Raw genomic sequence first — 17,006 nt, forward strand, 5'->3', positions numbered from 1 at the left:
GGAGCATCGATCATAGTGGTAATGTTCAATTGCCCGTAGCTCGGCTTCAGTTGATGCAATGGAGCTGGTAATGGCAGAGGTTGCAGTAGGGGGGGGGGGGCACGATCACATGATGTACAGACCTGCTCTCGCTTAACTCTGGTTTACTTAGATGCACGATCAGAGGTTAAAAAAAAAAAAAAACAGCCCTTGTACTTCACTTGCGTCATTACTCATAACCAGTCAGACTGTGTTATATTTCCACGTATGAAATCCTAAGTTTTTGGTTAAATGCATGACCTTTATTATTATAATAAATTACTAACTGTACTTTTTAATATTAAAAAAATATCAGAAAATGTATTAGTGGTGTTATATTTGATGTAAATAATCCACTGCATCAATTCTCTGCAAATTCAGAGAGGAGTAGGAAATTTTTATATTATTTGGATAGTTCATAATATATTCATTGCCATTATTATGATTATTTTTTTTTATTATTAATCTTTTTTCATATCAGTTAACATTCACTATTTCCAAAATTAATAATATTTGTTTTAATTAGTATTTTAAGTTTTAACGTATAAAATTACAATAGTGTAATTAAATAAAATAGTTTTTAATATTAACAGAAAATTTTAATTAAAATAAGGGAAATTCGGATGTTGCAGTTGGCGCCAGTGGCATTGTGTTCTGATAACTTGGCTCCCTCTGTTTTCTACAGCCTTCCTGTTGGAATTAGGATGAATTCTTCACAACTGTAAAATCTTTTTTAATCTCACTAATATTTCCTCCTATGTTGAGTGATCTTTTCTTGTCTTTGTCGTTGGGTTTTTTGATTGATTGTATGTTTTTATTCTTTAATTTGTCGGTGTCGTTACTTGATTGTGATAAGGTTTTTTCATCTGCTTGTGGGGAAATATTAGAAGTGTAAAGAAAAAAAAACATGGTGTTACGTTTTGTCATAGTGATTTATTACATACATTTTATGCAAACGTTGAAGTTATAACAGAGAATCAACTTCAGGGTATGTTATGGTCATTTTGAAACAGTTCAGAAGCTTAATATAATTCAAATAAATTAGTGCCCGTTTTGGTAATAGTTTGTAGAAAATTTTAGATATTTTCGCCAACAGATTCATTTACAAAGAATTTTTAATTAAAAAATTCTAATTTAAAATCTTCTCTTCCATTTCACATCTTTATGCCTTTATTCTCTTGGCTGACAAAACAGTGATTATCATTTACGCTTTTCCTTTCATCATTTCTCTCTATACCTTTACAATGTTTTTCCTTCACTTAATTTTTCATTAAAAACTAACATGTTAATAAAGGATTTTTCTTTGCTGTTGTATCTTTGAAATTTTTTTCAAATTCCACCTATTTTCTTGCCTGTCCAGTTTTTTCTTTTATTGTGGTTGTGGTTTATAAAAAGTTTGTTTTATATAAAAATCAGGAGAGAGAGTAATTACTTATCTGGATCTTACAGATAGAAATGCTTTTAAAATACGAACATAACCAGCAGAGATATCTTAAAACTTTTTATTTTATTTTTGCATATCTTGGGAATTTTTCCATATAAGTTAGGCTTAATGTATATAACAATTATGTAACAACCTCCTCTTCTGGTTGTTCACTTTGTTTTATGTTAGTGTATAATTTCATATGCAAACTATAAATTTTTTATACTGAAATGAATGTTGATTGTACTCTGTGTTGGTTAAACAATCAACTAGCATATACACTACGAAATTCAACATTACTGGTTACCTCCCACTTTCTCAGGACATATTAATCTTGTTTTGATGTTCTACTGTATTACAAAACAAATTTTGAACTCTTATACATTATTACACTCATTTTATAATTTTTTAACTTAATTTAAAGAAATAGCATCCTGGTCATATATTTTTGAAGTGATTACTAATTTTTTGGATTCATTAATTTTCTGACTGAATTATCTTTCATCCAATCGATTTTCATTAGATAAAGAAATTATATTAGGATTTGCTGATTAAAAAAAAAAAAGAAGCAAATAATTATTTCTCGTATTGCTTTAAAATATCTACCTTTCCTACATAAACTGGATGTTTTCTCTGTTATTAACTTTATTTTCATTCAAATATTCATTTCTATGCATTGGTATTAAAAACAATATATTTCTAAAAGTGATTATAAATATTACATAATATAAATTTATTTATCACTAAAGAATTTGTTATTATACAAATGTTTAATTTATTTTGTAAACAAGTAAAGAAATGTTATTTTTTGTTTAATCAAGTAATAATAATTTTATTATCAACATCAGTTTTTGTATTGTAATTTAAAAACAAAAAAAGTTAAAAAGATATTTGTGTTTTTTTTATAAATATTTTTAAATAATTTGTTTTATAAATACTATTATAGAAATAATTCATTAAATATTTATTTATTTGTATGTTGTATTTTTTTTGAGTAAAAATTGTGAATAATAATAATAATGTAAGTATTATACTAAAAAAATTCAACTTTTTTAATATTTAATGTGTTTTATATTTATATTTATTTATTTTTCAGTATTAAAAAATCAATGTAAATAACTTTTAAATAAATTGGTAGATATTTGATAAAAAAATTTATTTTTATTTCAGTTTAATTGAAGTTCAATTTTTTTATTATAATGAATATATTTTTCAGATTTATTAATTAAAATATTCATAGGTTTATCAGATAAACTTTACCAGAAAAAGTTGGAGTAATGTAATGCTGGATCACTGTAATTTTGAAACTACATCACTAATTCCTTTGTAAAATGTTTTGGTCCATGCATTGTGAAATCTTTTTTTGAAAAACCTCTTTTTTGCTGCTATAATGTATCTTGACTGTTGCGGTTATACTTTCTAAAATTGCCCTCTAATCATTTGGTGACTCGCATATATCATCCTTAATTTTGGTGATCAATGAAAATATAATATTTTGCTAATCGCCATTGACTACCTCTGTTTCACCAACTAACGCTTTCCTTTTTTCTCTAACTAAAGTCATGTGTAAAATATGACATGACAAAACTTCTACTTCTAATCAAAATTAATAAATAACAGTATTAATATCTATAATGTCAGCATGAAATTTATTTGACGTGATATTTACAAACAACAGCTGTTAAGAATTCCATTTTATTTCAAACAAAAATAAGTTTATTAAAATGCTCAAGTCGTTATGAATTTGGGTTCTACTCAACAATGATAAATGGATTTGAGTTAACATTAAACACCAGTACAAATGTACTGGTAAATATGTACTATGAAACAAACTCAGGTCGGTCATTCCTGAGATGTGATGTTAATTAAAACCCAACCCATAAAGAACACAGGCATCCATAGTCTAGCATTCAAATCCATATAAAAGTAACTGCCTTTAGAAGAACTCGAACCTTAGAACTCTCGACTTCAAAAATCAGGTGATTTTGCAATGATGAGTTTAACCACTAGATTATCCCCCAGCAGGTTTCTATAGTACTAAAGTCTTAAAAAATAATTCAGAACAGACTGAATTTAAAAAGACCACATGATGATAAAATAAATATTATAGGTTATTTGAAAACAGTTCTAACAACATTGATGTTTTCTGATATGCAAGAGTTCTTATACCACCTCCAGGTTTCTTTTTCCAAAACTAAATCTGTCCAATTAAAATTCCAGACCTGTATATTAACTGTATTTTCTAAAGGAACAACACTTGTCATATATTAACTTTAAGTGACATAATTATTTATTCTTACTACTGTAAGTTAATTTTAATTGCAAGTGCATGATGTGTCCCATTCTGCTATTGCATGACAGCTAAATTTCAAGATTTGAGTAGTAAAATGGTAGCTGTTATAAAATTTAGAGATTAATTTTAACAATTTTATTTTTTTTAGTTATCCTGTAAAGTAAAAATTTATTACAATAGCGAACATTTTAAAAAATGGGTTATAAATTCAACAAATCTTGAAAAAACATAGTTAAATAAGTTAATGACACAAGTTGACAAGTTCAATAATTAATGAGACAAATTGATGTAGAAATAAAATGATTTATTCTGTGACAATGAAACTTACACAACTTTTCAACATAGTCTCCAGCAACATTTAGACATTTGTCCAACTGTTTTGTGAGCTTTTTCTGATTCCCGCAGCATAGAAGTCTTTCTATGCTATTCAAACCTTGCTGTTTGAACCTTTCATGTACCGCTTCATTGTTGTCAAACTTCTTGCCGCTAAAAAGTCTTGTGAGTGGGCCGAACAAATGAAAATCAGACAGTGCGAGGTATATGCTGTACGGAGGATGTGGCAACATCTCCCAACCCAACTTCTCAAGCATTTCTCCTGTTCTCTAAGTGATGTGGAGGTGCACATTGTCATGCAAGAGAATCACACCTTTTGGGAGAGTGCCCTGATGTTTTCGGCTTATCACGGGTCACACTTTCTGTTGGAGCAAGTTGGAATGGTGCTCACTGTTCACAGTATGTTGTTCTAAATAGTCACTGATTATAGTGCCTTGTGAGTCCCAGAAGACCATCATTACTTTACTGGCTGATGCGTGACTTCTGAAATTTTTTTCTGAGGCAAATCCGGATGTTTCCATTCAAGATTTGGCGTTTAGATTGAGGCTCAAAATAGTGTATCTGTTTCATCACAGGTAGAAATGTAATACAATAGGTAGACAGGTAATACAATCTAGAAAGTCTAACTCCCACTTCAAACCATTTTTGAGCACGGAACAAATGTGAATCTGGGTGTCTTTATGGGCTTTAGTCAACTGTCTTGGAACCCATCTTGAACTGCGATAACTCAGCACATCATGAATGATTGAATGCGTGGTTCCAACATTAATATTACACAAACTAGCAATTTGGGAAATTTTGACTTGTCTGCCTTCGTGAATAAGATTATGCGATTTTGCAGCTAGGTAGTCAAAACTTCAACTGGTCTTCCAGGTGATGGAGATCAGTCACACTTGTTCTGCCCGAATTAAAATGTTCCACCACTTATACACACTACAGCGGTTTAAACACTTTTCTCCATACTGTTTCAACATTCTTGAGTAAATTTCCACTGGTTTCACAATGGTGAAAATATTGCTGAACATTGCTCTTCTGATGTACACATTTCAAGTGGAGCTAACATTCTAAAATCAACAAAAGAGGTTATGTTTAGATTAATTATAATTGAACAACTGATTAAATGTGTTCACAAGGTTGCCAACTTGACCCACAAAAAATTTCATTGTGATTGAACCGTTTTTTCTCTACATCAGTGTCTTGTTAATTATTGAATATCCCTCATATTTTATTAAGTGTGCAAATTTTTTATAGAAGAAAACCATAAGTAAAATTATTAGTATTTATTAAATTTTCCAGTGTTTAGGTTATTACTAAGTAGTTGTCAACTATTAAACAAAAAACTTATTTAAACATTTTTGTTTTCTGAACCTATTTTAAGCAAATCTCAGTACTATAAACTTTACATAGTTTGTATTACAAGCAGAATTATCCTGTCATTAAATTTTTTTTTAGACAAAATCAAGTATTATGTTGGTGAAAATTGTTTTTAAAATTTTAGGAAGTATTTTAAAAGAAAAGATTTTATTAATTCTCTGATAAACTAAATTTGAAATTATATTTGAGCAAAAAAGGTAAGAAAATTATTTTCATTTATTATTCTAATTATTTATAATTTTTTGTTGTAAAAATGATACAAACATCTGAAGAAAGTAATCTTACTTATATTGCTTGGCTTTATAGTGTACTTAAAAAGTATAGTAACAAATTGTTCTATATTCTTTATTATAAATGAACATGTAAGTTGGAAAAACTGTTTGTAATACAATATACTGTCCTTTCCTGAGAAATAAAATTAAATTAAGAAAAAAATAGTAGCCTTATTAACCATATTAATAATTAAAGATAGTAAAAAGTAAACCTGTACGTAAAGCTAATAATCAATCAAGTCCAGAAAGTTAGATACCTATAAGTATTTTCCATTTCTTAAAAATTTTTGAAAGTTGTAAATATTAATTCATTACATAATAAACAGCTTGAGTTGTACTAAAATCTAAAAAGAGTGATATAATAATTTATAAGAAAGGTGATAGATACAATAGATCAAGAAATAACTGTATTCATCTAAGAAAAGCTTTTGACAGTGCACATCTTAATCCCAACAAGACAAAACAAAAAGGACAAAATTATTTTCTTTATTTATAAATTACAGTCTCAATTTATACCAGAAGGTTCAATACTAGATCCAGTTTTATTTTTATTATATTTCAATGATCTTAATATATTAATTCACAGGGTGATTATAAATGAAATAATTACTTTTTCTGGTTTATAAACATAGTTTTATATATTAAGATCGGTAACTAAAATGTTTTTAAATTAGTACACTGCTGATGTTATCTATATTGATTATTGTGTTGCATAACTAGTCTGGAAAAATAACTGCCACATCTATGGAGAAAGCTTTTTATGTGCTTAAATTAGCCAAAACTAAGCCTTACTATAATGCAGTGAAATTTTAGAATAAAAGACTAAAATCTCGTCAATAAGATCTAAGACTATAAAAAAAAGTAATTAAAAAAACCCAGGGTATTTATGAAAAAAGAAAATTTTCTGGAAGACTTCCCATGTCAGAATTATAAATTAATTTTGATGTTTGTGCCACATGCCAATGTATTTGTGTAATTGAATTAGATTAGCGATATTTAGAATTAAATTTTGAAACTGATGATGTGGAGAATAAAAAATGATGGGTTATAAATTACAGTTAATAAAAAGTGACAGTGATAAAAGTCTTGATTAAAGATTTCTGTTACATACTTAGGAACGTGTTAAGACAGTAGTTTCTTACGTCACTTATAAATTTTTGATGATTAGAATGTTACATATTAGCGAAAATCCTAATAAACACAACATACAAATTTGGGGAACAAAAAACCCTAGAGAGAGATTGTACAGCATATTCACAGTTTGTCTAAAGAGAAGGTGTTTTGTGCTACTTCTCTTGAACAGTTAAACGGACTATTCTTTTTGTGCAAACACATTGTAACTGAAAGTGAATAAAGTAACTGTTAAAGGAATGGTTAGCCTTAACTCAATGAAGACTGAGAACTTTATTCTTGTATAAGATGGAGATCTGCCTCATTGCTACATAGATATACAAAATTATCTGATTAAACACCTTCCAAGATATTAGATTGTCGTACGATTGATTAAAACATGGTGTTGATACATGGCTATATCAGTTCAAACTATGCTCAAAGTATGTAGGAGTTCAAACATTACATCTACTTTTTATCAGATTTTATAAAAGGCAAGTTTTCTCCCATCTTGTTTTTATTGATATAGTTGGCATAAAACAACATGTGGATATGCTTTCATGTATTTGGAATGAACTGAATAATCATGTTTACAGACTCACAGTGCACATAGAGCATTTATAGATATGATCATTAAGAAATTTCCTTTAAAACCATGTTGTAAATAATAATCTTCATGTTTGTAAAATATGATCAGACCACTGGGCTGGTTTAGTGGTTAACTTGTCTGTTACAGCTAATTTTCGACATTGGTAAAAGTTAGTTACTTTTATACTGATTTGAATGTTAGACAGTGGATACTGATGACTTTGGTGGTTGGGATTCAATTAACCAATATCAGGTATGGTCAGCCTGAGTGTGTAGAAGACTACATCTCATTTACATGTCACAAAGATCATCATCATCATTTCATTGTGCCCGTGGTGGAGGGGGGGGCTTATTGTTCATTAGTTGAACACATTGCAATGTACATCTTAAGAAAAACATAATATTTGTAATACAGGTTTTTATAAATCATTGAAAGTGTTATATTTCATTTGTAATCGCCCTGTATATCAGAAATTAATATCGGTCTACTTTCAATTAAGATGAGTATTTATTTGATGTAACTTTGTTATATGATTCAGTGTTTGTATTATAAATATATTAGAGATCGACTTTTAAAACCATTTATTTGTCTCTTTTCAGATTCTGAGTTTAATTTATTAATGAATAAAAGAAATAAATTCAAATGAACAAGAAGAAAGTAATGTTTATGTCCTGATAATACTGTTAAACAATCATCGCTAGTGAATTTCTTATATGTAGTGATTTATTATTATCTCTCTTGGAAGGACCGTGTAAATTATATATGCTAAAACAATGAGCTCAGATATATCTTAACCCAAAAATTAATATTTGAATTTTTTAAATTAGATTATTTAAATTTAATTGGTAAATTAATTGTTTGAATTAATTGATCATTTCTCATGTATAATAGTTAACTCTTTTGGAAATTATCATCTTAATAAAAATTACAAAGAGTTTTTATTTTTAAGCCACAGAAGAAAGCAGTTATATATATATATATATACGAATTAGAAAGTATGAAACTGGTTTTCAGTCGTTTAAAGATCTACAATTAACTAATAACGGACTTTCATTGTTTATGATACAATAATCAGTTGAAGAAAGACAAATTTTTTAAAGAAATCTAATTGGACATAATTAAAGCACAAGAAATAGAGCAAAAATGTTTGTGCTTCAAGTCAATAAAATTACATTATTTGAATATAAGCCACCTCACAAAGTTTATAAAGAATTTACCAATTGCCCCCTGTGTAGTAAGAAGATTTTTATTGAAAAATCTGCTGTTTTTAATTAAAAATTTCTTATTGAAGAAATTCCTCTTATTACTTATTTTTATTACCCTTTTTAGATTGTTAAGGTAGTTATCAATTTTTAAATTCAGATAAGTTAACTTTTGGTACACCTTACCCTTTCTACCAAGTTCCCAGAGGATTTATGATTTTTGAACAGTTGAATATTTTAAATAAAAGTGTTTTGTATTTTTTGTTGGTTCTTGTATTATGATAACATATAAAAAATATAGTAAGTAAAAAATTATAATGGGTATAGATTAGTAAAAAAACAGTCATAGTACGTAAAACAGTGTGATAAGTTTAGGTTTTGCCGTTTGTGTTTTTGAGATTTAACAAAAATGTTAAATGGTTCAATTTTTATCGATAATAAGGAGAAAGTTACCGCTTAATTTGTTTAAAAAATGTTCTTGTTTTTATTGTTATTTCCTTTTTAAAGTAAAGGAGTCATCTAAGTTGTGATTTCAAAGTTATGCTTTAATTTGATTAAATACAAGATGTACTTTAAAGGTTTTTTTTAATATCTCATATGTTTTTGATATTGTAAAGGAAACAAATCGGAGCTTTTCAAATAGTTTTGTTTTTATAGTTTGCTTAGGTTATATGCATTGCCATCTCCTTCTCTTATTATCTTACCTGGACCAGATTTTATTCTCTAAGTTTTTTAAAGTTTAATTATTTTATATTTATTTAAAAATTTAGATTCATTGGGCTTTCAGATACTAACCATAAGATATATAAAGAATCATGTCTTGATAAATGAGAAATGTAAGAAAAGAAATGTAGACACAGTAGCAGAAAGACATCAAGCTGTATATCAATAAGCTACAATAATCAATAATAAATGGTGATGATAATAAAATAAAATGTATTTTTACATCATAAATAGTTTCAACGTAAACTATCTAAACTACTGTAAAGGAATTTTCTTTGCAAAATAAAAAAACTATTGAGATCAATTAATTTGGTAAAAAGGCATAAACTTAAAGGAAAAATAAATGTAGGTTGAATTGAGAACCACTTTCTTTTGTGAAAAATCTGTTAAAAGTAATATTCCAAGAGAATTTCATTTATAGAAATCTAAGTTCACACTCAGCAGTTATCTCAGTATAACATATGTTTTTTCTTTTAAATTTATTAGCTTTATTTAAAATTAAAATATACGTAGTCTAAAAATTGCCATTATATGAAATACTAAAGGCAAGAAACCTACTTCTTGATAAAAAAAATAGGACTGCAGATAAATGATATTAAATAATTTTCTTGATGTTTTGAGGGAACATCAAGGAAACAACAGGAAAATATTTATCCTGTTCTGTTTTAAGAAACCAATACCAGTTATTAAAGACAAGACAAATGTACTCATTGAATAAAATGTTGAAACGTGATAACTTCTGAAAATTATTAAAAAATAATTTCTTTCAAATTATAAAACTGTTTTTTCAAAGGCCATTTAAACCTATTTATGAGGTCTGTAAACAAAGTAAAGAGACTAGTTTTCTTTTGGCAGCCAAAGTGGCAACACTGTAAAGTTACTACTAGTAGACGTATGATTACATGAACAGCTGATTCATATTAGGTATTAATATTTTTAATCTATTGATGCCACGTGAGAAGTACAAACTTTTTGTGGAACAAGTTTTTGTTGTGTGTTACAAAAATGAGTGATACTACGTATGAGCAACGTTGTGCAATCAAGTTTTATGTTAAATTCGTGAGAATACTATTGAAACTTTTTCAGAATTGAAAAGGGTGTATGGAAATGATGCTCTACCATGAGCCCAAGTTTTTAGGTGGTTTTAAGCATTTTCAGATGGTCGGGAATCAGTTGCAGATGATCATCTCTCTGGAAGACCGTTAATGTCAAAAAGTGACAACAGTGTTGAGCGAATCGGAGACTTGTTACGGTAAACCGGCAATTAACTGTCAGAATGATTGCAGAACAATTGAATTTGAATCATACCACAGTCCATCAAATTTTGACAAACAAATTGGACATGAAAAAAAGTTTGTGGAAAATTGGTCCCAAAAACCTCACTCTTGAACAGAAAAACAACAGGATGGAAGGGTGCTGCGATCTGCTAGGGCAAATTGATGAAACTGATCCTTATTTTCTAAAAAAATGTTATTACTGGTGATGAATCTTGGATATTTGAGTGAGACCCAGAAAACACACAGCACACTTTAAACTCATCAGTTCCAAAAAAAACAAAAATGAGCAAATCAGAAATCAAAACTATACTAATTTGTTTCTGTGATAGTAATGGCATTGTCCATAAGGTGATTTTGTCTACAGGACAGACTAAATCAATATGATTTATTTCAAGAATTTCTCAGTAAAGACTGTGAAAAAGAGTTGTCTGTGTGAGACCAGCCATCAAAGAATGCTGCATCATGACAATGCACCTTGAAACACTGCACTCACAATTAATGAGTTTTTGGCAAAGAAAAATATTCCTGTACTTCCTCAACCACCTTATTTACCTGACTTGAGTCCATGCGACTTTTCCTGTTTCCAACTTTAAAAAACCACCTCAAAGGGCACCATTTCAGAACAGTTGAAAACTTTAAAAAAAATTAACTGACCATCTGAAGGATGTTGCGGTTTCTGAGTTACAGCACTTCTAGAAAGAGTGGGAAAACCGTTTGAAGTGTTCTGTGGCTTCCCAAGGGAACTATTTCGAAGGCGAGTCCATGTGTAATTGGATTGTAAATAAAACGTTTTTCTGAACCAGTCTCATTACTTTATTTACAGATCTCATAGCTTTGCTCCCATCTTAAAAACTTATTACCCTAATTATGTAAATGAATAATGCACTTGATGTATGTTGCATCTGTTCATTTAATATGTTGCTTCTGTCGAAATTAGATTGTTTATAAAATTTGTATTGTTCATTTATGTTGATATCTTAGCTTTATTGTGCTATTTGCATGTTGTGGTTATTGGCTTGACCGTGTAACTGTGCATGATTGACTAATGTTCTTTTTCCATGAGGTGATTTACAAAAATTGATTTTGTTATATTTTATAGTATTTGTCTTTGTTCTTTGTATTTGTGAATGATTTTATAAATAACCAATCTTTCCAACTTATTTGACTTATAGATACAAGAAACACATTCAAGCATTTTATAAAACACTAAAATTACTTTTGCAAATTACCTCATAAAAACGACACATAAAAACAGCATTAAACAAATTTTTAACAGTTTTTAAAAACCTAGATCTTAACATATCTAATACATGATTTACAAATTGATTAAATGGAACATAATTCGTTGAATATGTCACAGTTATTCCAGTAAGCTCAGAATGTTCCTCTCTAAAAACAATTTCCAAGCAATTGGTGTCTTTTATAGTTTTTAATGATTGAAAATATATTTAATTAGTGTTTATAACATATATATATATGTATTGTATTTTTATAATCAAAAACCAACTTGAACAACCAAAGTACAGAATTATAAAGTAAATGAAATGACACTTACCTTATTTTTATTCCAAAAGCACTTTCACCGAATCCTGTATCATTAGTTGTATATAAGATATATTTATGTAAAATTATCTATCAGACATAAAAATTTTTATGTTTGGTTTTCAATTACATTATTTATATACATTATGTTGGCAACAGATGGCAGCACGTTTTTAGATAAAAATAGACATAATTTTTATCTAAAAATTTGCTGCTATCTGTTGCCGCTTTTATAAGTGTCATCTTCATATTCTGTCTGAAAATTGATCAAGTTAGAAATTCTTTTGTATTTATTTTAATGTATTGTATGTAGTTTTATATAAATATATCTTATTTACAACTGATGATGCAGGATCCCACAAACGTGCTTTTGGAATAAAAAAAAAATAAGGTGTCATTACATTTACTTTGTAATTCTGTACTTTGGTTGTTCAAGTTGGTTTTTGATTATAAAAATACAATATATTTGTACAGAGGAATATGGATGGATCTTATAAGTATTGACTTTAGAAAAATATATATGTATATTAATAACAAAATTAATATGTTTTGTATTTTATTGTTGATTGTGTTGTAGGGTGCTCCTAGTAGTGTTTCTAAACAACAACAATTATCATCTAATAATAGCTTATCTTTTGTGCCACTAAGTGTGCCAAATATATCATCTCCATGTAATAGTACTTCACCATGTGGTGCTGCCACTTATAACAGAAAGCCCAACAGTACTGTGATTAGTAGTCATCCATCTGCACCTGGAAATCCATATTATTCACCTGGTATTACATTACCTCAGGTATAGTATTTTTTTATTACATCAGTATTAATAAAATACATTTGTAATGTTTAAATCTTGTTTTAAGAATTTTAAATTCAGGTTAGCATTAATTTTTTTCTGGTGTAACATAAAGTTGGGGTTAGATGTATAACCATTTAATATACCGGTAACCAGTACTAATTTATTTTATCTTAAGCACAGAAGAATGTTTCAAAAGAAACACGAATAAAAAAATTAATCTATACTATCATATAAAGAAGAAGAGGGTGTTTGTTCGGAATATACAAAAAAACCACAACCAGTTTTTTACCCATATTTGTTGGCATACCTGAGAAGGTTTTTAGATATATTTAATCTTGAAAAAAATATTGATATGTGTGTATGTAGTAGTGGAGATTTGATGGTTGAAGCACAAGCTTTAATAAATTGAATTAATGAACTGTGAACAGTGAGTCTCTATCACTTTGTGAGCTGGGTTTGTACTGAATGATTCGATTCAGTTGAATGAATAATATTACAAAAATAATAGAATTAAATTTTCCTTAAATAAAATAATATTAATTAAATTTTAAAAAAATTCTGTTTAATAATAGTGGGCTTCTTGTGGGGACTGTGTGTGAGGTTAGAGTGGTGAGGTATGCGTTCACCTCATTGGAGGTTAGACCAGTCACCATCAATTGTTAACAATTGTGGTGCTGTTTTGGAAAGTAGAATGGGGTGATCTTATAATATCTCCAGAAAATCATCTGATTTTCAAAATTCAAACGGGGTATTAGTTAGTAGGTTGAAAATGCTAATCAAGCCATTAATCGAGACCCTGGATCCCTTGAAAGTCAAGATATTCAAAATATTCATTACTTCTTCGCCCCCAAGAAGGGTGAGGTTGTGAATTAAAGATATTCATTACAAAAAAAAAAGAAAAGATTAATCCCTTTACTTCATAAGCTTTTGGTGTCCACGGTGTGGAATAAGTCTTTATTCCAGTAAGTAATTTTTTAAGTTATATAATCATGTTAATGTAAGTTTAGTACGAAAAAAGGTGGTCTGTATCTGTATATCTGTAATCTATACCCAGATTCATCTGGATTGAACAGATGAAAATCCATTCTAGTAAAGTCAGTTATTTTTAAACGGATTTGAATACTAGATTGTGGATACCAGTGTTCTTTGGTGGTTGGGTTTTAATTAACCACACATATCTCAGGAATGGTCGAACTGAGACTGTACAACACTGCACTTAATTTACACTCATATATATCATCCTCTGAAGTTTTATCTTAAAGATAATTACCAGAGGCTAAATAGGCAAAAGAAAGAAAGATGAAAATCCATAAAATTATGGATTAACATACAGTTTATTGAGTTCATAAAAATTGTAAAGTATATACATTTCTTCAAATGAGCAGTGAGTGATCTCAGTATGATGCATTAGTCTGTATATAGCCTACACATTTATATATATAATTATTTGGTTTATAACCTGTAATCTTTAATTTACTGATGAGTTAATTTGGGAATTATAAATTTTCCAATTTGAAAAATAAACTAAATTAATTTTCATAATAATGTGCCAACTTGTGAATAAAAAGTTGACCAAAATAAATAAAAAAATGAGGTCCTGAAATTTTATTTAAAACAAAAATGATTAAATTAAAATATCCTGACACAAAATTGGTCCAGATAATAGGGATTGTATTATATTTAGAAAGTTAGATTAAATTCAATTTTATAAACTAAGGAGTGTTTTGATATTTTATTAGAATAATTAAAAATATATTGATGTATTTGCCATTCCAGTAACTATAGCTTGCCCTTGTGTGTAAAATATTATATTATAAGGAATTTTGTGTGTGTAGTGTTTTTTCTTTATATAGATTTAAAATTATTTTCTTGTTTACATTAATATAATTTAATATTATTGTTGCAGTTGTATTATTATCAGTATTATTATATTTTATGTTTATAGTTATATTATTTCTTTTCTGATAGATTTTTATTTGTAGTATCTTTATTGTTGTTAGTTTTTGTTGTACTAATTATGTCTGCTCAAGTCAGTCTTCCTCCTTGCACTGATTAAGGAATTGAATTTCAAGTAATGAATTTACTAAATAGGTATTTTTTTCTGTTGTAATATTGTTACATCTCCACAAAATTCTTGATGAAGTTCATTAAACATGCAGTCTTGAGTTAGAGTTCCATTGCTTTCTTCGATCAATGTTTTTCTGATTTTGGCCTCTTCAAATAAAAGTTTCTAATTCTTATTAAAAACTTTCTACATTGAAAGTATTCTGACCTTCTGGATTAGATTTATCTAGTATTATAGTTAATTGTAATGAGCCATACTTATGTATCATTTCTTGTTTTTATATGGACATTGATAAATTACATTGAAAAATTGTTTTTATTCAAGTAATCTTAGATTTTTTGTATGTTTATTTTTTTACCAAAACAGAATTATTTTTATCTGTCTCTTTTAAAATTAATGTGACTTTTACAAGTCATTTGATTCGTTATTATGTTTTAATACATTTTTATTAAATACATAAATTTTAAGTATATTTTTGAAATATTTTAAATATTTTTTTAGAAATTTATTAGGCCAAAACAGTTAATTTTTATTTGAAGAGAATTTTTTTTTTAATCCTTATTTCATTACCCCAATTTAATAAACTTCTAAACGTTTTCAAAAATGTCTCCATATTATTTGGAATTATAGGTTTTTTGTTCCTACTTTAACTGCTATATTAAATTGTACCCGTTTAAATGTGTGAAAATTTTTAAAATATTATATAATAGCAGGAGTAGGATTAAAAATCTGTTGTGTATTGAAAAAGTTTCATATGTGTGTGACTGAAGGTGTCACCACCTTTAGTCAAAGGATCTGTAAAGTAAGACTTTACTTAATATTGAAGTTATGTTCTGGAAGAAAGGATGGATTAATTGAATCATGTTTTTTCCCTTTAAGAAAATGTGTAATTTTGATTTATATTTATTACATTAAATTTGTTAATTACATATTTACTGTAGAAAACCATAAAAAAGACTGCTTTTTTATGTCCACTCATCAGTGTTTTCTTTAAGAAATTCGATAGTTGTTTCTACTAGATTAGGATTATCTGATAAAATATATAATGTTGAAATGTTATTGATGTAAAATATGCAATGTTCAACGAGATAAAAATATGTAAATACCTTATTATGTTTTTATTAAGAATTCTTTCAACCAAGTGTTCTTCTCTTTTAATTTTCCCAATATTTTATGCCTACTCTTGCTAATTCTCATTTATTAGTTCCTCAATAATTGAAATTTGAATTTCTTCTGTAGTTAAATCTTTGAAGAAATGTTGATTAAACCTTGTTTAAAATTTACTTATTCTTACTAAAACGGAAATTTTTTGCTGTTATAAACACTGTAATACAAAAATGCTCAGAATTTTAATTGGGTCACGACCATCAATTTATAAATGATATTAAATAAGAATTTTTTGTAACGTGTCCTTTTATATTAAAAAAAAGTTTACTTTAGACTTGCTTTTTCCATGTTTGAAAATCACTTAAATGTACAGTTCTTAAGTAAACATCACAAGTAAACACTTGTTAAACATACATTTATGTACTTGTATACATATTTATTAATAACCTCATTTAGTGTAACAAGATTAATATATATATATATATATATATATATATATATACATTTAAAATATTTCATTAGATATGTAATGTTAACTCTAATTTTTTTAATATTATTTTTGTTATTTAATTTACGAAATATACATTTGTAATCAATCTTGTAATATTAACTGAACATTTTTATGCAATGTTTAAGTATATTTGTTATAGTATGCATTGGATAGAGGAAGCATATCTTTAAAAATTTATATAATTCAAAATACTTGAAAGAAAAAGACAGTTTTATATTATATTAGAACTTGTTATTTTTATTGTTAATGTTGTAAGTTGCTATTTATTTATTTGTAGGAATATTTTAGAACAGTTTTATTTGTCATTTTAAGAACCTAAAAAAAATTCCTAACATTCTCTTTCAATTTTGGTGACCATTTGAAAAAAACCA

The 17,006-nt window shown here is 27.5% G+C and overlaps 1 protein-coding gene across 1 annotated transcript in view; it reads left to right on the top strand.

Moving 5' to 3' along the window:
* Positions 1-12,955, top strand: part of Zmynd8 (Zinc finger MYND-type containing 8) — a 186,878-nt gene extending 173,923 nt beyond the window's left edge. Inside the window, exon 17 of the mRNA XM_075379370.1 lies at positions 12,734-12,955. Coding sequence (XP_075235485.1) covers positions 12,734-12,955 — 222 coding nt within the window. The remainder of the gene's footprint in view (positions 1-12,733) is intronic.
* The last annotated feature ends 4,051 nt before the right edge of the window (positions 12,956-17,006 follow it).

This window comes from Lycorma delicatula, chromosome 12, assembly GCF_047948215.1.
Source record: "Lycorma delicatula isolate Av1 chromosome 12, ASM4794821v1, whole genome shotgun sequence".
NCBI classification, from domain to species: domain Eukaryota; kingdom Metazoa; phylum Arthropoda; class Insecta; order Hemiptera; family Fulgoridae; genus Lycorma; species Lycorma delicatula.